The following is a 20,724-nucleotide window of genomic DNA, read 5'->3' on the forward strand; positions in this document are numbered from 1 at the left end:
AGTACACTTGTGGACACCGCACATTTCTGCCCTTTTTGATCGCGTGCATTCGGAGTGGTATCCGAATGTACGCCCCCCAACATAAGTGTACTCCCCCGTGTCCGCCCATGTTTCCGCCCCGTTTTGCCCACTTTGAAACTACGCCCATGTGTCATTCCGCATGACGCCCATAATACGCCCATATTTCCCGACTGATTGCGGGGAACAGTTTTGGACGGGATTTGCCCGAACAGGTACGGAGTCAAGGCGTGGCACATGCGCGTTGCGTTCTCCACGCATGCGCAGACGCCGTAAAGACGCGATCCGAAAGTATGCGGTAAAGTACGCGTCAATCAGAATAAGGGCATCTGTGAGGAGACCTGCAAAACATGCACTGTTGGTAGCTCTCGAGGACTAGGGTTGGCTACCCCAGCCATAAGGCATTCGATGGTATGCGATGCTCTACAATGTCATACAATTTTAAAATTGTATGGCATTGTATATGGCATACACTGCCATACAATGTGATGCGATTATAAATTGTATAAGCACCCTACAACCTTTTCATAACTCCACTATCCACGTCGGTGTGGAGTTGATTTTATAAAGTGTGGCGAGCCCGAAGCGTGGCGAGGGGACGCACATAACTTCACAGGTATACGCGTCTCCTCGCGGGGCTCGCCACGCTTCGGGCTCGGTGGCTCGCCACACTTTATAAAATCAACTCCACGCCGACGTAGATAGTGGGGGTATGAAAAGGTCGTAGGACGCATACCGCCGCCCCTCGCCACACTTCGGGTTCACGTTTATACTGGGGGGTGGCGTGGGGGTGCATTTAACATTGTAAGCACCCCTTAGGGTGCTTATACAATTTTTCATCGCATAGGGGGCTAAAATCGCATCGCATACTATCGGGTGTATGGCATGCGATGCGATTTAAACATTGCGCGATCAATATCGGGGGTCCCGTGATAATACACAAGTACCGAGATTTGTTTTTCAGATACACCAGACCCATTCATGGACCCTTGAAATGCTGGATGTTCATATTAGGTCATGTATTTTTATTCTCCATCTTAAATTGTATGGTGTATGGAACCAGAGATAGCGCTATTGGTTATATAGGGGGAAATTTACTAATATGAAAAACCGAGTTTTTCGTATTAGTATTTTCCCTACGACTGCATACGACTGTTTCAGTCGTATGCAAAGTCGTGTTCCGGAGGGTCATTTACAAAGCAGTCAGATACGACTGCTTTGTAACCCTCCGATGGTGTAATGATTCGTATTAGCGGACGTATATACGGCTGCTAATACGAATTATTTCTAGCAGTCTGCACGGATCAGTCAGATCCGTGCAGGCTGCAGAGTGTAAAAAAAAATAGAAAAATTAAATAAATAAAAAAAAAAAAACGGCGTGGGGTCCCCCCCACAGCCGTAACCAGCACCAGGCTGACGGAGCCTGGAGCCGGTAATTAAAAATCAGGGAGCCCGACAAATAGGGGTTCCCTGATTTTTAACAACCAGCCCCAGGCTCCTGCTCTGGGGCTGGTTCCCAAAATACGGGGGACAAAATGAGTAGGGGTCCCCCGTATTTTAAGAACCAGCCCCAGGCAAAACCAGCCAGCAGGGTAATACCACAGCCGGGGGGAGACTTTTTATACAAGTCCCCCCGGCCAAAGCATTCATCCCTGTGACCGGTCAGCCTGGCCAGGGGCCCTGGGGGGGTGGGGGCCCCCCCAATGAAGGGGTCCCCCCCCCTCCAGGACTTACCTGACCAGGCTGAAGCCTGGTACTGTCCCCGATGCCCCTGGGCGGTGGGCATCGGGCTGATTCAAGTGTAAAAAAAAAGATGAAACTATTGTTTTTTACTGTGGCACTACAAGTGCCAGCAAGCCTCCCCAGCAAGCTGGGACTTGGAGAACCACAAGTCCCAGCCTGCTGGGCATTAAAGGGCCCGCTGGCACTTGTAGTTCCACAGTTAAAAAAATAGTACAATAAACACACACTGACACAATGAAAATAAAAGTTTAATACACACATTACATGCATACTGATACTTACCTTTCTTGATCCCGTAGGTAGCCCTCTGTCCTGGTGTCCTGTGTCGTCCTCCAGGTCCATGTCGGCTGTCCGCGTCGTCCTCCAGCGGCCAATCAGGAGCCGACTTTCCCGGCTCCTGATTGGCCGCTACGCGGCCAATAGAATTCAGTCTGAGGAGAGGCGCCGAGTATGAAACATCTCAGCATCTCTCCCCAGCGCGATACGGAGACAGCGGGGAGCACCGGCAGCTTGAACATTACCTGGATTACGTCGGATCAAAAGAAGACTTCTTCAGCGCAGGACCAGGTGAGTAGGATTTCCTTCCACAGCTCCAACATGGATTTCTTCGGGCCCGGACACCGCCATGGACCTGGAGGACGACACGGACCGTCGACATGGACCTAGAGGACGACGCGGACAGCCGACATGGACCTGGAGGACGACACAGGACACCAGGACAGAGGGCTACCTACGGGATCAAGAAAGGTAAGTATCAGTATGTATGTAATGTGTGTATTAAACTTTTATTTTCATTGTGTCAGTGTGTGTTTATTGTACTATTTTTTTAACTGTGGAACTACAAGTGCCAGCGGGCCCTTTAATGCCCAGCAGGCTGGGACTTGTGGTTCTCCAAGTCCCAGCTTGCTGGGGAGGCTTGCTGGCACTTGTAGTGCCACAGTAAAAAACAATAGTTTCATCTTTTTTTTTACACTTGAATCAGCCCGATGCCCACCGCCCAGGGGCATCGGGGACAGTACCAGGCTTCAGCCTGGTCAGGTAAGTCCTGGAGGGGGGGGACCCCTTCATTGGGGGGGCCCCCACTCCCCCAGGGCCCCTGGCCAGGCTGACCGGTCACAGGGATGAATGCTTTGGCCGGGGGGACTTGTATAAAAAGTCTCCCCCCGGCTGTGGCATTACCCTGCTGGCTGCTTTTGCCTGGGGCTGGTTCTTAAAATACGGGGGGACCCCTACTCATTTTGTCCCCCGTATTTTGGGAACCAGCCCCAGAGCAGGAGCCTGGGGCTGGTTGTTAAAAATCAGGGAACCCCTATTTGTCGGGCTCCCTGATTTTTAATTACCGGCTCCAGGCGCCTGGTGCTGGTTTCGGCTGTGGGGGGGACCCCAAGCCGTTTTTTTTTTCTATTTAATTTTTTTTCTATTTTTTTACACTGAAGCCTGCACGGATCTGACTGATCCGTGCAGGCTTAAAGCAAATAGAACAGGAAAATGGTGTTCTATTTTCCTGTCGTATTTGCGTGCCTGTTTTACACCACTAAGCAGCCGTATTATCAGTACGGCTGCTTAGTAAATCAGAAACCACCATTCTTTTGAATGGTGATGTCTGTCGTATCCTATCGATGGTGTAGACATTCGTATTTGTAAATACAAATACGAATGTTCCATCTTTAGGAATACGAATTGTTGTATTTTTGGGATTGTAAATCCCGAAAATACAAATTCGTAAAAAAAAGGTGTATTTCTCCTTACGAATACACCTTTTTTTCTACGAATCCATTTTGGTAAATGTCCCCCATAATTTTTTCTCTTTGCATTTGTGTGTGGGCACATGGCATAGCTCCGACCCATTAGATCAGTGGTAGCCAACTCCAGTCCTTGAGAGCTACCAATAGTTCACGTTTCCAGCTCACCTCACAGGTACACAGCTGTACTCATTACTTACTGACACATTTTAAAACATCCACAGGTGTAGCTAATTACTTCACTTGTGAATCTGAGGAGATCTGAAAAACATTGACTGTTGGTAGCTCTTGAGGACTGGATTTGGCTACTCCAGCACTAGATAAATCCTTCCAGATCAGGATTTATCTAATGCCAAGCCTTTAGTAACCGTTATACAACATTCAGCTGAGTCTGTGAGCACCTGTTTGTCTCCTGTAATGACATCCAATAAATAAATATCACAGACACATTGTTTTCACTATTCCTATTTGTCCTTTATTGTATGTTAATGATTTTTTACATGAAACAATTTAACCAATTACAGCTATACCTTTGATAACGGTGACATTCCTGAGGCTTAACCTGTGATTAATGTAATGACTCGGTGAACCTGGAGAATGACCTTGAAATGAGGTGACAGTCCACATATTCCAGGGTCCCTTCTAGTGCAGTTAATGGACAGCTCATCTGCCGGGTCAATGCATTGAAGTTTGTTAGAAAATAAACATATGTCTCATGACCTGTAGAATTCGTCTTTGGGATGTACAGTCTGATATACGGACACTAGGACCGGATTATAGAGGAAGGGGTCGCTACTCACACAGTAGCTGCAGGGTTCTGGAACTCCTACAGCTGGGTACTAGGTCTGGACCATCTGGCCATGGCCTGTGGAGGTGTGAGAGGATTCTGGGCATGGCCTGTGCGGGTGGTGGAGAGGGGGGAGCACAGGACCCTGCCACTCCACCCCACCGGGGGTGTGGTACAGGGGTCCTACAGTTGGGATCCTGACAGTCATTAGCCCGATGTCGGGATCCCGACTGGCCGGACCCAGACAGTATGGTGAGTGCAACTAAGCCCCTTGCGGGCTCGCTGCGCTCACCACGCTGTGGGCACGGTGGCTCGCTATGCGAGCCACCTATTCTATTCTCCCTCTATGGGGGTCGTGGACCCCCACGAGGGAAAATAGCCGACCGCCGTCGGGAAGCCGTCTGTCGGTGGAATTCTCCAGCTGGTGGAAGAATCTGTATTGGGTGTGGACTTCATCGTGCAGCAGTTGAGAGGGCGCATTACCTCTCCTACACCCATTATGTTTTAATCTAGTATCGATCTCAGTTAATATAATCAAAATACTGTCCTATTATGAATGATTAATAATACTATCTGGAGGTTACATGAAATGACTTTAATATATGCTAATATAATGCATAATTATGTAGTTAATATGCAAATATATTCCAGAAAGGAAACAGAAGGCATTTACTATGCTTGTTGGAATATATACCTGCAGGAAGCGAATATTTGGCAGCAGGGGTGAACGTGGTAGGGGCATGGTTTGGTGTTTATACTATTGTTTCCAGGGTTGGGAGGGCTCTTGCTTCTTTAGATGTTGCTACCTATTCCCCTTTTTGGGGTTCAATTAGTTGTTAGCTTTCTTGTTGCCGGAAGGAACAATAGCAGAGGCTGTCGTAATTTAGGTCTTCAGGTGCAGTGTTTCCACAATATATTGTGTGTGTACCCAACTGAAGGCTTTTTTGTGTGTAACCAACTAAAAAAGGCTTTTATTTGAGCTGTTCTCTTTTTAAAAAACACTTATTCATGACGCTGGTAGAGAACAAATGATTGTGTTGTTTGCAGCGGCGGCTCCAGAGGTGCGGCTGCAGCACAGTTCAAAATTCAAATAGGGGAGAAACACCAACTGCCAGTGAGTCAGTTTGGAATGGCAGTTGGTGGCTGTGGGTTTGGCTCTCATATTTGAATTTTGAACTGTGCTGCAACCGCCACCTCTGGAACCGCCACTGGTTGTTTGGGTTTTTTCATGCATCATGTTTGATAAACAATCGAACAATTGATAGCAGCAATGTTACAGTAAGTTCCATCCCCTTAAATAACATATTAGTAATATCTTATACACATTACTGAAGACAAAGGAAACACACACAAGACTCTAGGGCCATACAGATGTGTATACAGTGTACAACGTGAGACGCCGGCACACCTGAGCCACTCATCGAAGACACAGTAGAACACCACTCACCATGTACTAGAGACCCTGTAGAAAGTCACAGATAAATCATAATGGAACTTTGCGCGAGAATGATTCGCGGCTGCTGCATCGCAACACTTTCTGTACAGATTCAGACTCAGTCGCACACAGACTACAAATGTTGTGCATCAATCTGGTCAGTGTAATGTAGCACTGACATTTGTCCCTCCCAGTTTTATTGCGCGAAACCAAAAATGCTCATCGGGGCTGAGTCACCTTGGACCTCGTACTCGAGAGGGGCTGTCTGGCGTAACTGAAGCTACATTGTATAACGCATCTGTACTGTACAAGATTACTGAAGCCACATTGTATGACACATCTGTACTGTACATGATTACTGAAGCCACATTGTATGACACATCTGTACTGTACATGATAACTGAAGCCAAATAGTATTACACATCTGTACTGTACATGATTACTGATGCCACATTGTATGACACATCTGTACTGTACATGATTACTGAAGCTACATAGTATGACGCATCTGTACTGTACATGATTACTTAAGCTACATTGTATAACGCATCTGTACTGTACATAATTACTGAAGCCACATTGTATGACACATCTGTACTGTACATGATTACTGAAGCCACATTGTATGACCCATCTGTACTGTACATGATTACTGAAGCCACATTGTATTACACATCTGTACTGTACATGATTGCTGAAGCCACATTGTATAACACATCTGTACTGTACATGATTACTGAAGCCACATTGTATGACACATCTGTACTGTACATGATTACTGAAGCCAAATAGTATTACACATCTGTACTGTACATGATTACTGATGCCACATTGTATGACACATCTGTACTGTACATATTTACTGAAGCCAAATAGTATGACACATCTGTACTGTACATGACTGAAACCACGTAGTATGACTCACCTGTACTGTACATGATTACTGAAGCCACACTGTATAACATATATGTACTGTACATGATTACTAAAGCCACACTGTAGAACACATCTGTACTGTACATGATTACGGAAGCCACATAGTATGACACATCTGTACAGTACATGATTACTGAAGCCACATAGTATGACACATCTGTACTGTACATGATTACTGAAGCCACACTGTATAACACATCTGTACTGTACATGATAGCCACATTGTATAACACATCTGTAATGTACATGATTACTGAAGCTACATAGTATAACACATCTGTACTGTACATGATTACTGAAGCCACACTGTATAACACATCTGTACTGTACATGATTACGGAAGCCACATAGTATGACACATCTGTACAGTACATGATTACTGAAGCCACATAGTATGACACATCTGTACTGTACATGATTACTGAAGCCACACTATATAACACATCTGTACTGTACATGATTACTGAAGCTACATAGTATAACACATCTGTACTGTACATGATTACTGAAGCCACACTATATAACGCATCTGTGCTGTACATGATTACTGAAGCCACATAGTATAACACATCTGTACTGTACATGATTACTGAAGCCACATTGTATGACACATCTGTACTGTACATTATAGCCACATTGTATGACACATCTGTACTGTACATGATAGCCACATAGTATGACTCACCTGTACTGTACATGATTACTGAAGCCACACTGTATAACATATATGTACTGTACATGATTACTGAAGCCACACTATATAACACATTTGTACTGTACATGATTACTGAAGCTACATAGTATAACACATCTGTACTGTACATGATTACTGAAGCCACACTATATAACGCATCTGTACTGTACATGATTACTGAAGCCACATTGTATGACACATCTGTACTGTACATTATAGCCACATTGTATGACACATCTGTACTGTACATGATAGCCACATAGTATGACTCACCTGTACTGTACATGATTACTGAAGCCACACTGTATAACATATATGTACTGTACATGATTACTGAAGCCACACTATATAACGCATATGTACTGTACATGATAGCCACATTGTATGACTCATCTGTACTGTACATGATAGCCACATTGTATGACGCATCTGTACTGTACATGATTACTGAAGCCACATTATATAACGCATCTGTACTGTACATGATTAATGAAGCAACATAGTATGACACATCTGTACAGTACATGATAGCCACATAGTATGACACATCTGTCCTGTATATGATTACTGAAACCACATAGTATGACACACCTGTACGGTACATGATTATTGAAGCCACACTGTATAATACATCTGTACTGTACATGATAGCCACATAGTATGACACATCTGTACTGTACATGATAACTGAAACCACATAGTATGACACATCTCTGCTGTAAATGATTACTGAAGCCACACTATATAACACATCTGTACTGTACATGATTACGGAAGCCACATAGTATGACACATCTGTACAGTACATGATTACTGAAGTCACATAGTATGACACATCTGTACTGTACATGATTACTGATGCCACACTGTATAACACATCTGTACTGTACATTATAGCCACATTGTATGACACATCTGTACTGTACATGATAGCCACATAGTATGACTCACCTGTACTGTACATGATTACTGAAGCCACATAGTATGACACATCTCTGCTGTAAATGATTACTGAAGCCACACTGTATAACACATCTGTACTGTACATGATTACGGAAGCCACATAGTATGACACATCTGTACAGTACATGATTACTGAAGCCACATAGTATGACACATCTCTGCTGTAAATGATTACTGAAGCCACACTGTATAACACATCTGTACTGTACATGATTACGGAAGCCACATAGTATGACACATCTGTACAGTACATGATTACTGAAGCCACATTGTATGACACATCTGCACTGTACATGATTACTGAAGCCACACTGTATAACACATCTGTACTGTACATTATAGCCACATTGTATGACACATCTGTACTGTACATGATAGCCACATTGTATGACTCATCTGTACTGTACATGATAGCCACATTGTATGACGCATCTGTACTGTACATGATTACTGAAGCCACATTATATAACGCATCTGTACTGTACATGATTTATGAAGCAACATAGTATGACACACCTGTACTGTACATGATAGCCACATAGTATGACACATCTGTCCTGTATATGATTACTGAAACCACATAGTATGACACACCTGTACTGTACATGATTATTGAAGCCACACTGTATAACACATCTGTACTGTACATGATAGCCACATAGTATGACACATCTGTACTGTACATGATAACTGAAACCACATAGTATGACACATCTCTGCTGTAAATGATTACTGAAGCCACACTATATAACACATCTGTACTGTACATGATTACGGAAGCCACATAGTATGACACATCTGTACAGTACATGATTACTGAAGTCACATAGTATGACACATCTGTACTGTACATGATTACTGATGCCACACTGTATAACACATCTGTACTGTACATTATAGCCACATTGTATGACACATCTGTACTGTACATGATAGCCACATAGTATGACTCACCTGTACTGTACATGATTACTGAAGCCACATAGTATGACACATCTCTGCTGTAAATGATTACTGAAGCCACACTGTATAACACATCTGTACTGTACATGATTACGGAAGCCACATAGTATGACACATCTGTACAGTACATGATTACTGAAGCCACATAGTATGACACATCTCTGCTGTAAATGATTACTGAAGCCACACTGTATAACACATCTGTACTGTACATGATTACGGAAGCCACATAGTATGACACATCTGTACAGTACATGATTACTGAAGCCACATTGTATGACACATCTGCACTGTACATGATTACTGAAGCCACACTGTATAACACATCTGTACTGTACATTATAGCCACATTGTATGACACATCTGTACTGTACATGATAGCCACATAGTATGACTCACCTGTACTGTACATGATTACTGAAGCCACACTGTATAACATATATGTACTGTACATGATTACTGAAGCCACACTATATAACGCATCTGTACTGTACATGATAGCCACATTGTACAACTCATCTGTACTGTACATGATAGCCACATTGTATGACACATCTGTACTGTACATGATTACTGAAGCCACATTATATAACGCATCTGTCCTGTACATGATTACTGAAACCACATAGTATGACACATCTGTAATGTACATGATTACTGAAGCCACAAAGTATGACACATCTGTACTGTACATGATAACTAAAACCACATAGTATGACACATCTCTACTGTAAATGATTACTGAAGCCACACTGTATGGCACATCTGTACTGTACATGATTACTGATGCAACTTTGACTGCATCTATCTCTACATTTTCTGAGAAATCTCAAGGGAAGGTCGTAGGCAAAAACTAGCAACGTTAATAATTACCTGGGGATAAATCAGGCTGGTACAGTATGTGGATTTAAGAGTAGCTTATACAGTACGCGGTCTCACTACGCAGCCCCTGCGAGGATGACAATGATGTTACTCTGCATTCTCCTGGGGACTTGGGTCTGCTGCTCAGGTAAAGGATTAAGACTAAAAACATTATGGGGGAAATTTACTAAGCTAAATATGCCTATTTTAGGAGTATTCGTAGGCAGTCATATGCAAATAAGTGCATTTACTATGCCGAAAATACGTAAATTCTTTTTTGTATTCATGGCACATTCATATCCGTATTCTTAGTAAATTTCCCCCTATATTTGCAGGGAAATTTTACAGTGGTAGAAATCTGTTTATTTACTGAGAAAGTATTCACAATGTTCCATCTGTTGGATAGGGCAAAGGGTAAAGGGTAAATTTACTAACGCTTCTAAAAATGAAAATAGTAATGATGCCCACAATAATCCAGATTCTAGCGATCATTTCTCTAAACTCAGAAAATGATCAATTGAATCCAATTGGTTGCTATGGGCAACAACACTACTTTTCAATTCAAGAAACTTTAGAAAATCTCCCCTTAGCTTGACACTTTTTATAGCTGGGACAGTATTATTTACATGTTATGGACAATAAGAGAGTCGACTCCTGAAATAGGTTGACACGGCTAAGATCAACAGGGTTGGAAGGTTGACACATGCATTAGGTCAACAATGGGAAGGTCAACATGAGTTTTTCACAGTTGTTTTGAGCCGACATGTGCCGACAGGCGGTATTTCATACCCTACCATCCATTACGGCGTGATTGGAGAACAAAACAGTGTGCCGAGCGCAGTGACATTGTTGGCCTAATGTTTGTGCCAACCTTCCAACCCTGTCATCCTTAGCCATGTCGACCTATTTCAGGTATCAACTTAAGCCCTGTCGACCTTCAGTAGTGGACCCAATGTACAGTATGTTGAGCTTTATTGAGTCAACTCTATGACCCTTATGTGTGTGTAATAATTTTTTCATTCATTATTTAGCAAATTACAGTTTCAATACCAATACCAGGTGTCATATGGCTTTGGTTCTAAGCATAATTGTGTTTTGGTCTTAGCAAAACCACCCTTAACTTCCTCAAGTGTTTTGGTTTTGATTTTGGATTCGGAAAATTGATAGAAAACAGATGGAATCATGGACCTGTTTTTGTTATTAATTACATCAACAGGATCCATGTTCAGTCATTACCAGTGTGAAATGTCTCCTGAAATCCCAAGAAAGGAACATGCAATCCAAAACACACAAGATTCCATTTTTAGATCCTGCATTAGAACTTCAATAAATCAGGTACGCGGTTTGACGCGAAACCCCAAAGTGACTCCAGCAGGTGACACGATTCAACTAGGAACCCTAAAAGTTCAGGTGGACTCGGTTTTCCGCAAAACCAAATGGCTCGACTTCATCCAAAAGATGCGATAATCCGTCTTTAGATCTGAGATCAACACAGATGATCCAAGTTGGGACTCGGTTTGACTCGGAAGTGGCTACACTAATGCAGGGCAGAATTGAAGCTTGTTAAGGCTCCAGGGCAACAAGGTTATAAGACCCCTCCCACAATATTTACATTGCTTGTTTTTATCTACCCTGTGTGTGTTACGGATGGCCATCATTGCCATTGCCATCGATGGCAATAGTGCAAATAGCCATCGATAGTGGCATACTATGCAATGGATTACCATCTATGTTCATGGTCATCCATTTTCTTTGACTGAATGGCTTGTGGGCATATCAAAATATGGTGGTGGGGCTTCATGGGTGTCAGGGGTGGAGCTATGCTCCATGTCCCAGCCGCTTGGGAAAAAAAGAAATAAAAACATCTCCCTCATCGATGGCAAAACTATTCTACGTCAACCATAAACATTGATGGTCGATGTCCGATGTCCATCTCTAGTGTGTGTTGCATTAAAGTCGGGTGCAGGCAGGGAAGGGGCAGTGCTTTAGAAGTCAGACATTGGGGGAGATTCTCTAAACAAGAAATGCGGTAAAAACCCCGTTATCGGGTTTTTACCGCATTTTGGGATGCTGTAAGCATCCCCCGCCGAGTTAACGCGGCGGGGGGCATCGCCAGAAAAATCTGGCGATGCCCCATAGAAGCCAATGGGCTTCTACCGCATCCTTCCGCCGCCCCGCGCCGACCCCCCGCCGCCCCGCATCGCCCCCTTCCCCCTCACCTGTGTCCGGGCAGCACAGAGCTGTGCTGCCCGGACCTGTGACCTCCTCCCTGCACTGATCCTCTTCCGGGTGCAGGGAGGAGGAGAGCCCGGCGCAGCAGCATCAGCGCCGGGTGTGTGAGGGAGGGGGGAGCTGTCCTTTGCCTTAATTATCGCATATGTTACAACATATGCGATAATTAAGTATGCGATGGGGGCGGAGATTCTTAGAGAATCTCCCCCATTGAGAGTAAGGGACTGGTGGGAGCTCCGAGAGATGCTGATGCATCCAACAGACACAGCCACAAAACTGCCACAACTCACACAGGATATTACATACGGTCCTTACTGTACATAGCCAGATATTCAAATTGGACATCATATAGTTTTCTCCATATACATGGTCATAGCATACAGTAACCTCAATCAGTGTGAATACTTTTCTCCACCTCAGGGCTCCCAATTTATGAGGGCAGACAAGTCGCTGTTATCAGTGCATTAGGTGCATCTGTTGACCGGCTGAATAGCCAATCCCGGGGCAGGAACCTGCTCAGAGTGTCACAGACCAGAGTAACGAGGGTCGTGCCATCACTACAGGTGAGATGACATCCTTATAGTACTCTGACTGGCTCTCCCACCTCTAGGTTACCATCCATTGCAATCCTTCTGTATTGGTTGTAGGTACGTGATATAAAGGATGTGGGTGCAGTATTTGAAGTAACGTTGCAGTTCAGTGTAAGAGAAACCACGTGCAGTAAGAACACGGCTATGGACCCCAGGGAGTGTGAGTTTCGGACAGAGACAAACCAGGTGAGTGCAACATACAGTACTGTATGGCTTCTTCTTTACAGGGATGTATAAAGAGAGGAGAATGCCCATGTGCAGCCTCGGCCAGACCCCTTCCTCTCTGCCGGGATAATCTCACGCCCCCAATGTCTACCTATGGTGCTAATATAAATGTAGACCAAAACCGCGCAGGAGGGGACTCATGGAACTCAATCTTATAAAACCTTTATTTGGGACACCCTGTAAAAGGTAGGATATAAATGCATGGGTGCAGGTGTAAGCTGGGGAATAAGGAGGGTTTTGTGCCTTATACAGTACAGAAGTCACCTGGTTAGTTGTGATTAGCGTATACACTGTAGAGGAGTATGTACATTTATTGTCTTCAGTAATGACACTAAGGGGGATATTCAGACCTGATTGTATGGCTGTGAATTCGCAGACCAGATGATAATTGATAGACGGCTGATAGTACGCATGCCCAAGGCCATCCTGCGATAAAATTGATCGCTGGCCATACGCAAGTTGATTGACAGGAAGCCGGTGTTTGGGGGTGGTAACCGACAGTTTTCTGGGAGTGTTAGCGAACACGCACACAAATGCTACCCATATTGCAGACTGGTCCGCTGCGGGCTTGGGGTTAACTATGAATTCATATTTTACATTTTGCAGGAAATCCCCTGTGAAAGTCATGTATTCGTATCACATGGAAAGGCTTCAGTATTAACGGCCCGTTGTAGCCAACCTACGGACAGCTCATCTGAATCTCACAGCAGCGAAGAGGTAAGAAACCTGAGAAATAGCAATGAGACACAGGGACGGCTCTATCAATAGGCAGCTGCCTAGGGGCTCCGAATCCAGGGGGCGCCCCTGAGTCTGACGATCATCAAATGACGTATGATTCAGACATATCTTCACAACCTATCGAACACATAAATGTTGCCCAACCGAACTCACGTCCCCTACCCCCTGTTGACATGGGCTGACCATCACGTCATTTTTTCCCTGTTCGCAGATAAAAGTCAGTCTAGTCTGACTTTTCTCTTGGCCGGAGATGTCCGAATTCAGGGGGGGGCACATGACTTCAGCTGCTCCGGCCCCAAGAGGGCATCAACACGCATGCGTATTCAGAGAAACGGCCATCATTTTTATGGACACACCCTTAAAACACTGGACCACCCCCTGCTCTAACCCCCTTCCCTGTCGTCACAGTGCAAACGCATCAGCGAGTGTTTACTCGGGCGGTTTTACATGCATATATTTGCACATGCGCAAACTCCAACCACCGGGGATGGGGCCGAATTACGAACTGGTCTGAATTGGCCCCTTAATGCAAACGTCGGGTGTAAAAATCTCTTGGGGTGTTATGTCCAGACTGATATAGATAACATTAATTTTGTTCTTTTTACAACACAAGATGTTCCTGAGAATTCCCAACTCTGCTCGAGGAAGCGTGAGGACCAATATAGGTGAGACAATAACAGAGTTGAATTGAACTAAACCAGGGTTTACCCCTCCTGGCCCCCCTTAAAGGTGGGCAAACCTCCCGGTTTCCCCCGCACCCACCCAATCACCCTTGTCCTGTTTAAATACCACAATGCTGTGTTTACATACCGTAATTCCCAGCTTTCTGGGAGAAGCGTGGCTAAATTTACATACATTTTAGCCCTGCCTCCTCATCGTAAATCCGCAAATCCCAGTATTTTCCTAACTGGGGGCGAGGCTGGACGCTGATATCCGGCCGCGCCCTCCATGGTTCTGCTGACAGTCTCCTCTTCGGGCTTCTCCAAGAGAAGAGACTGTAAAAGTAGGAAACCCTGAACTAAACTAAAATCAACATTAAAGCCACCTTTATACTGTTACACCAAGGGGCAAAATGCCCGTCTCTCGCACAGCAGCAGATTTCACACCCTGCCCCCCAACATCACTATGGGGCATATTTATTCATTTATAAATTATTACTATCCATGGCTATAATAAGTTTTATCACTGTCTACTATTGTAAAGCGCAACGGAATCTGCAGCGCTATATAAGAAACTGTAAATAAGTAAATAAATACCATCTACGTGTATCACTGCGATGTAAAGTGATCATTATAGCAAAAAGAATGCTGCTTTTGGTACTTGTGTATTATCAGGGTGCCCGATTTTATCATTGCATGCCACTACCTAAGGCATGCGATGCGATGCGATTTTTCATTGTAAAGACCAGATTTTTAATTGTATAGTCACTCATAGGTGATTTCATACCCCCACTATCCAACTACGGATGGAGTTGATTTTATATAGTGTGGCGAGCGCAGCGAGCCCGAAGCGTGGCGAGCGGACGCGGATTACTTTACATGTATTCTGCGTCTCCTCACGGGGCTCGCTGCCCTCACCACACTATATAGAATCAACTCCATGCGTAGTTGGATAGTGGGGGTATGAAATCACCCATGGGTGACTATACAATTAAAAATTGGGTCTTTACAATGAAAAATTGCATCGCATGACTTGTATGCCACATGCGATGCGATGCAATGAAAAAATTGGGCGCCCAGATATTACACAAGTACCCTGCTTTTTCTGGGGTTATCGTACAAATAATAATTGCCTGTTGTACCCTCCCTATACACATTGGGCCTGATTCAGTACCACTTGCTAAGCATCGGTTCTTCGCTGCTCAGCAAGTGGCTTAACGATTAATGTACGGCCGCCGCCACGTGAAGCCCCTCGGAAGCATGCGAATGGATGTATAGCTGACACATCCATTCGTATGCAAGCGTACGGGGGGGGGGGGAATCATTCGATGGTCGGCGACCATCGAATGATTCTCCGCCCCCCCCCCCCCGTTCATTCAATGGCCCTGCACATGTTTATACTCGCAGAGCCGCACCATCTTACAGAATTAGGCCCATTATATGCACCACCTGCTACATAAATGAATGAGATTAGAGGAAAACGTTTGCGGTACTTGTGACTTATCTGGGCGCCCGATTTTCTTCATCGCACCTAAAAATCACGACAAATCGCATTGCATACAATCAGATTGCATGCGATGCGATTTGCCGCGATTTGCCACGATTTTAATATGTGAAGGCACCCAGATGCCTGTTTCATATGTGAAATGGCCCCCCAGACCCCATTTTTAATTGTATACCCACCCTGATGGCTAAATGACCCCCATTGTTAACACCACCCACACCACCCCACTAGCGCAGCGAGCCCCGCGAGGGGACGTGGATACCTGTGAAGCCCGCGAGAGGATGCGTATAGCTGTGAAGGTATCCACGTCCCCTTGCGGGGCTCGCTGCGCTCGCCACGCTTCGGGCTCGGTGGCTCGCTGCGTTCGCCACACTATATAAAATCATCTCCACGCCGACGTGGATAGTGGGGGTATGAAAAGGTCGGAGGACGCGTACCGCCGCCGCTCGCCACGCTTCGGGTTGGCATTGATAGTGGGGTGGCTTTAACAATGGGGGTCATTTAGCCATCAGGGTGGGTATACAATTAAAAATGGGTTCTGGGGGGCCATTTCACATATGAAACAGGCATCTGGGTGCCTGAACATATTAAAATCGCATCAAATCGCATCAAATCGCATCGCATGCAATACAATAACATACAATGCAACGCAATTTTCTCTTCAAGTGAATTTCAAGGGAAATCGCGTCAAATCGCATCAAATCGCATGCTTAGGGTACTGGCATACAATTTCAACATCGGGCGCCCAGATAAATCACAAGTACCACGTTTGCAATATTTAGCAGCATCCTGGTAATCTGACCATTATGTTTTCTGCCTTACTCACTAGAGAGGTTTCCATCCTCATGGGATCCACATGGCAAAAGGAATCTCAATTTGAACCCACGCTGGGAAGAGGAGGACGAGAGGCTTCTGGGCCAGTTCTTACTGGAATAGATGGTGTTCTGATACTTTGATAATGTGATCAGAGCTGATTTAAGCATCTTCATCCTGTCACTGTCCGTTGCTTTCATCTGACATAATTGCAGAGTAAATGTCAACTTTGAACACCTTTGAGTATCCTTAAATTGTGTCACATCACCACAGATATGTGCCTGCATGCTAAGCTGTACGCATCTAGGGGACACCACTGCCCCTGTCCGTGTCCATTGGTTTTATAGCTGTCCACGCTGTCAGTTTGCACTGCCCAGCAATCAAGGTCGGACCAGGGTAAAATCCTTCTTTTAACTCAGGTTGCTGGACCTGGGTTTTCCAAATGGCGCATCCACACTGCACAAAGACCCAGGTTTGACCCGGGTTACTTATTTGTGCACTATGAAATGTGTATTAGTAGCATCTGCAAAACTAACATACAATCACCCCTACATCAGACCCTACAGGCAGGGCTATTTTTCAGCAGGCTCCAGCAGGAACTGAGGCCCTTATTCTAGTTCACTCTTTCTGACAAAATATTTCTTAGATGGACAAAACCATGTGCACTGCAGGTGAGGCAGGTGTAAAACCCCACCCAAATCTAATTATCTCTGCACAAGTAACCTGCCTCACCTGCAGTGCACATGGTTTTGTCCATCTAAGAAATATTTTGTCAGAAAGAGTGAACTAGAATAAGGGCCTCAGTTCCTGCTGGAGCCTGCTGAAATATAGCCCTGCCTACAGGTATATATAAATCGTTCTATACACACTAATTACACCCTAAAGATACTACACATACCTCATACTTACCTACTTCAAAGCTTTCCTCTAAGGAAAATATGTGGATAGGAGAAGCAGGTCAGAGGCAAGCGATCTGGGATATTGGCATCATTGGGCCTCGCCCCTACGGGGGCAAAAGGCTGCAATTGGTCCAAATTTGCATTGAGGCAGGGATAACAGTATGCAATTAGCATAGAATTGCGTCATTAGGCCCCACCCCCTCCGCCAGACTGCTGTTAAGCTCCCTGTTCTGCCCAGTTTGAGGAAGGGGTGCCCACTCTTTTTTTGGGGGGGTATTGCAGGGGAATACCCCAAAAATTGTGAATCCAAATCAGAATCTTATTAAAAGCCCTAAGTGTGGCCATACATGGTCTGAAGATGCGTGGCTGCATCCACTGGATGATCGTGCCTACAGACCTGTATTATTATGTATGTCATTAACGATGATTGTCTACTGAACATGCAGGTCAATTTGGCGATACAGCTGGCATGTGATATCACTGAACGATATCAGCAGCCGATATTCCGTGTATACATATGATATTGGCCACCAGCAGACCCAGATAATATGGTTAACTATATCGGGGGCCGCAGCTAGGTCGACTAGTGTGTATGGGGATTAAGTGAGCTTCTATAGATAACAGAAGAGTTGGGTACAAATTTAAATGGAAAAGAAAAAAAACCTGAACATGTTGTTACTCCAGGTGACCAGCAGATGGCAGAGTAACACAATAAGTGCACGCCAGGAGAGACCTCTGCATGAACCTCAGTTGTACATAATTTATGTTCCGAGATCCAGTGTTCATGAGCACCAGCAGATGCATTTCTTTAGAGGCTCTGTACTGTACTCTACTCACAGCTATCTGAGTTCCAAACACTGTTTAACCATCATTATTACTACAACCAGTTATTCATATAGCGCACACATATTCCATAGCGCTTTACAGACCATTCCTGTTAACCCTTTGAGTGCCAACGTTGCTGTGAGCGATACTCAAAATACCAACTAAAGATGTCAACGCTGCTCAGAGCGACTGTTCTTTCAGTATAGATAAATAAAGTCAATTAATTGCAGTCTAGTCAAATATTGCACCCAAAAAAATCAGAACAGTCGCTGTGAGCGGTGGCATTTTTAATGGATATTTTGAGGATCTCTGACAGCATACCCTCCAACTGTACCGTTTTAGCCGGTACAGTACCGTTTTTTAACGGTCTGTACCGGCTAAAATAAACTGTACCGAATGTACCGTTTTTTTTAACATCAGCTCTGGCTGACTGGGGGACTCTGGGAGATGTAGTTCATTATACTGCCGACTGCTCCCCAGGGAGCATGGAGGAGCAGCCAGCCGGGACTACATCTCCCAGGGTGCACGGCGGAGGGCTGTGTTACGTTCAGCTCCCCCTGCTCAGGGAGAGACTGTGGAGGATGTCACGGATGTGCAGGGACTACAAGTCCTGGCCGCACAAGCCACCACCTCCTGGGCGGCGTGACATCAGTGCAGCATTGATCTGCCGCAGCATGGTGAACCCGACAGAGGGCAATGTTATGGCCAGACATCACACAGTGGAACGAGGTAGGAACGCTTAAAGAAATTGGCCATGTTGTCGAAAAGTAAAGTGGCCAAGGCCACGCCCCCTTTTGCCCATGGCCATGCCCATCTATCATTGGCCACACCCCTGTACCGTTTTTTAAGTTGGGAATGTTGGAGGGTATGTGACAGCAATGTTGGCACTCAAAGGGTAAAGGGTTAAGCATAGAAACCTAGAATTTGGTAGCAGATAAAAAACATTTGGCCTATCTGCTCTGCCCATGTAGATGCACATACTAGGGCTGTTTATTTATAAGTTTATTTTTTTGTTGAAACAGTTAAGCTACCATTATATTTTAAGATTGTGGGAGGAAACCGGGAGAAAAAAAAGTAAGTTATCCACTTCAGAGGGGTCTGGAGTGCGTTCTACTGCTCCGAATGGGACAAAATGTAATCTATAGAAAGTTCAAATGATGCGCTAGTCATTTGTGAAATAAAAATGTTTATTTCATACGGTACTTATTTCCTAGAACGGCTCCCACGATTTTGATCTTAGGCATCGCAAGGAAAAAAATCGCGTCGGTCGCATCACATGCGGCCAAAACATCACATGCCATGCGACCGACGCGATTACCGTGATTTTACATAGGGAACAATGTTAAATGGCCCAATTGACCCGATTTCACATAGGGAACAATGTTAAATGACCCACAGACCCCAAATACCCACCCTGAAGTGTGAAATGGCCCCCCCAATTGTTAACGCCACCCCACGATCAACGTCAACCCAAAGCGTGGCGAGCGCAGCGAGCCCGCGAGGGGCGGCGGTACGCGTCCTCTGACCTTTTCATTCCCCCACTATCCACGTCGGCGTGGAGTTAAGAATAGAAAGTGTACCTTTCATACATTTTCTGAAAGGTGGCACTATAAATATTATTCAATAGACTTATATATTGTAATGTCCAATAACCTGCACATAAATGGTTAATATGCTTGCTCAATATTTATGTTTAAAAGAGGGCATTCTAGTTCTTTTCTTTTAGATTATGATTTTAAGATTTTATATATCAATCTATTACAGTGGCAAACGCAGGATTTTCAGAAGGGGGTTTCCAGAGGGGCGGAGCAAAGCACGAAGATGGACACTTAGGTGACCCAGTATATGCCGGGTCAGTTAAAGTATTATAGATAGACCAAATGTATATAAATATTAATAATAATAATAATAATATGAAATATATACATACATACATACAGGGGCATCAATAGCAGTGTAGACCCCTGGGCATAGCAATGTATTGGGGCCCCTACCGATCCTCCAGCGGTAGGGGTGGGGGAAGCTTTGATGTCCTGTGGGTGGTATTATATCAACCGCTCAGCATGTAGGGCCTGGGTCAGTAATCTCCACTAATTA

General features: G+C 44.7%; 1 protein-coding gene across 2 annotated transcripts; it reads left to right on the forward strand.

Annotated features, from left to right (window-relative positions):
• The first annotated feature begins 5,473 nt into the window (after positions 1-5,473).
• LOC146019649 (uncharacterized) lies at positions 5,474-17,135 on the forward strand. Of its 2 annotated transcripts, XM_083152150.1 has the most exons (7): positions 5,480-5,568; positions 11,359-11,477; positions 12,795-12,937; positions 13,022-13,150; positions 13,796-13,906; positions 14,541-14,592; positions 16,920-17,135. In XM_083152150.1, exons 4-7 carry the CDS (start codon positions 13,109-13,111, stop codon positions 17,024-17,026), a joined length of 312 nt encoding a protein of 103 aa, XP_083008276.1. In that variant the 5' UTR covers positions 5,480-5,568; positions 11,359-11,477; positions 12,795-12,937; positions 13,022-13,108; the 3' UTR covers positions 17,027-17,135. The 2 variants fall into 2 exon arrangements, with proteins under 2 accessions (XP_083008275.1, XP_083008276.1); XM_083152149.1 differs by lacking the exon at positions 11,359-11,477 and having other exon boundaries at positions 5,474-5,568.
• The last annotated feature ends 3,589 nt before the right edge of the window (positions 17,136-20,724 follow it).

This window comes from Crinia signifera, chromosome 7, assembly GCF_055691185.1.
Source record: "Crinia signifera chromosome 7, ASM5569118v1, whole genome shotgun sequence".
Taxonomy (NCBI): domain Eukaryota; kingdom Metazoa; phylum Chordata; class Amphibia; order Anura; family Myobatrachidae; genus Crinia; species Crinia signifera.